Here is a 2,551-nt window from a genome sequence, read left to right as displayed (position 1 = left end):
TACTCAGGAGGCTGAGGCAGGAGAATTGCCTGAACCCAGGAGGCGGAGGTTGCGGTGAGCCGAGATTGCGCCATTGCACTCCAACCTGGGTAACATGAGTGAAACTCCGTCAAAAAAAAAAAAAAAAAAAAAGAATTGGTATTCGGAGAAATAAAGTATAATCCTTGATTCTTTTTCTTTAGTAGCATAGGAAACTTTAGAAACTATTTTTTAAAATTATACCAGATGGCACCATTTAATAAGAGAAAGCACTGTGTTACTAAAGAATGCAATCATTACATAAACCCTACTGAATTATTATTGATTTATGGAAGCATTATCAGTTCACATTAAGATTGATGGCTGATTAGAAACTGGATATTCATGTAATGCCAAAGTAACACCACATAAATTCTGAAGACTTGGTTACTACAAGGGCATAAACAGAACTGCACATTGAGAAGGGGTCAGGATCATCACTACACAATCAATCGATGAATTTATCATATTGATAGTCATTAAGTACTAGAGCTTGAAGTGTTGCAACCTGGGTAGGAAAAAAACACCTATGACAGCCTACCAAAAAGATTTGCCTTGGATCCATCAAACCCTTAGTAATAACTCTCAGCCTTTGGAAACGGCAGCAGCTAGACCTTACTCTATGGAGAAATAAGCTAAATAACAGCATAAGGATATAACCACATGAATCCATAAGATGTGGGGCATTCTGCAGAGAAATAAGCTGGTTATCTTCAATAAGACATGTTCATTAAAAGTAGAGGACTGGGCTGGGCACAGTGGCTCACACCTGTAATCTCAGCACTCTGGGAGGCTGAAGTGGGCAGATCACCTGAGGTTGGGAGTTCAAGACCAGCTTGACCAACATGGAGAAACCCTATATCTACTAAAAATACAAAATTAGCCAGGCTTAGTGGCGCATGCCTGTAATCCCAGCTACTTGGGAGGCTGAGGCAGGATAATTGCTTGAACCCGGGAGGAGGAGGTTGCAGTGAGCCTAGATCATACCATTGCACTCCAGCCTGGGCAACAAGAGTGAAACTCTGTCAAAAAAACAAAAAAAATGTAGAGGATTGTACTAGATTATAAAAGAGTTACGGAGATAACAATCAGAAGCAATATATAATCTTGGTTTGGATATGGATTTGGATCAATTAAGGCAAACTAAATGTGATCTAGATATACTAGTAGGAACAGTTAGTGAAATAGAAAAGATGAGAAATGATAGAAAAATGTAAGTGATTGTATGGTAAAGTCTAGTTTTGGTAAAAACAAATACACAGGGAGTGTGTGTATGTGTATAGAAAAATCTTGAGAATATACACTATCTGGTAGAATATATGTGACTTTATTTTTATGTCAATAAAAATTTTCTATACTGGTTCTGCAACAAAATTTTGTAAAATAAATTATGTAACACAGTTGATTTATATTCAAGTCAGGTTTTAATGTTTCATAATTTTAATGACAGTGCTTGTAATTCATTCAACACTTACATTTTAAGTTTCTGTGAAATGATAGTGCTTTATCCCTTTATTTGCTAGCTAGAGGCCGTGGATTTTTTACCTCTATTGAAGACAATCGAGGATTTCTATAAAAATGAAGATGGAGAAAATCTGGAAATCCTCTGTCCAGTTCAAGATCAAGCCTGTGTAGCTAAATTTGAAGATGGAATTTGGTACCGAGCAAAAGTTATCGGTAGGAGAATGCTAGCTGTTTCTACAGGGAAATGTTATACTTCAAAACTAATGTCATTTGAGTTGGTACCAATTCAGTCTTGGAAGTGATACTATTTGATCTTACCGTTTGCTCTGTCATCTCTCTTTAGAAAGCTAGTGATAATGCTAAAAGGTGAATCTGTCTCCTGAGATTTTGTTTTACTTGACTAGGACTTAACCATTGGGAATCTTGCTGGAAAACTAGTATAGATAGAACAAAGCAACAGAAATTAATTATTCAAAAACTGGTGAACTCTAGCTTTATGTTGACTGTTTGTCCCATGCTATTTTGATTGTCAAGGTACAAATTAAAGGTAAGTCCTTTGTGTTCTGTTTGCTTCCCTTCAATTTTAATATATTCTTCTTTCCTGGAAATTATTGACCAAACTGCTAGTTTTCTTGGTATTTTTTTCTACTTTTTCTATATCCTCCTTAAGTAGTTGATTCAACTTATGAAATAATGGGAAGAATAGAAAATGGGATTGAAGACAGAAGATTTATGAAAATGGAGGTATTAGCAACAAAAATAGTAAAGTTTATTATTCTCAGCTTTGGCTAAGAGAGAACATTACAGACTAAGCCTTTGTGGTTTATGAAATTAGATATACCATAACTAGTTTAACCCATTGTGTTGTTTCTTTTACATGCTTTCTAGTTTGTAGATGTGTCTTTTTTTTATTATTATTCAGAGGGTGAAAGTCCAGGTGCAGTGGCTCACACCTGTAATCCTAGTACTTTGGGAGGTCAAAGGCAGGCCTGATCACCTGAGGTCAGGAGTTTGAGACCAACCTGGCCAATATGGTGTAACCCCGTCTCTACTAAAAATAAAAAAAAAA

General features: G+C 36.1%; 1 protein-coding gene across 1 annotated transcript in view; it reads left to right on the top strand.

Moving 5' to 3' along the window:
* RNF17 (ring finger protein 17) overlaps positions 1-2,551 on the top strand; it is a 104,689-nt gene that overhangs the window by 47,765 nt on the left and 54,373 nt on the right. The window contains exon 16 of the mRNA XM_017537548.2: positions 1,542-1,695. Coding sequence (XP_017393037.1) covers positions 1,542-1,695 — 154 coding nt within the window. The remainder of the gene's footprint in view (positions 1-1,541; positions 1,696-2,551) is intronic.

This window comes from Cebus imitator, unplaced genomic scaffold (assembly GCF_001604975.1).
Source record: "Cebus imitator isolate Cc_AM_T3 unplaced genomic scaffold, Cebus_imitator-1.0 Scaffold103, whole genome shotgun sequence".
NCBI classification, from domain to species: domain Eukaryota; kingdom Metazoa; phylum Chordata; class Mammalia; order Primates; family Cebidae; genus Cebus; species Cebus imitator.
Note: the sequence above shows the minus strand (reverse complement) of the source record. Positions and strands in the feature narration are given on the sequence as shown.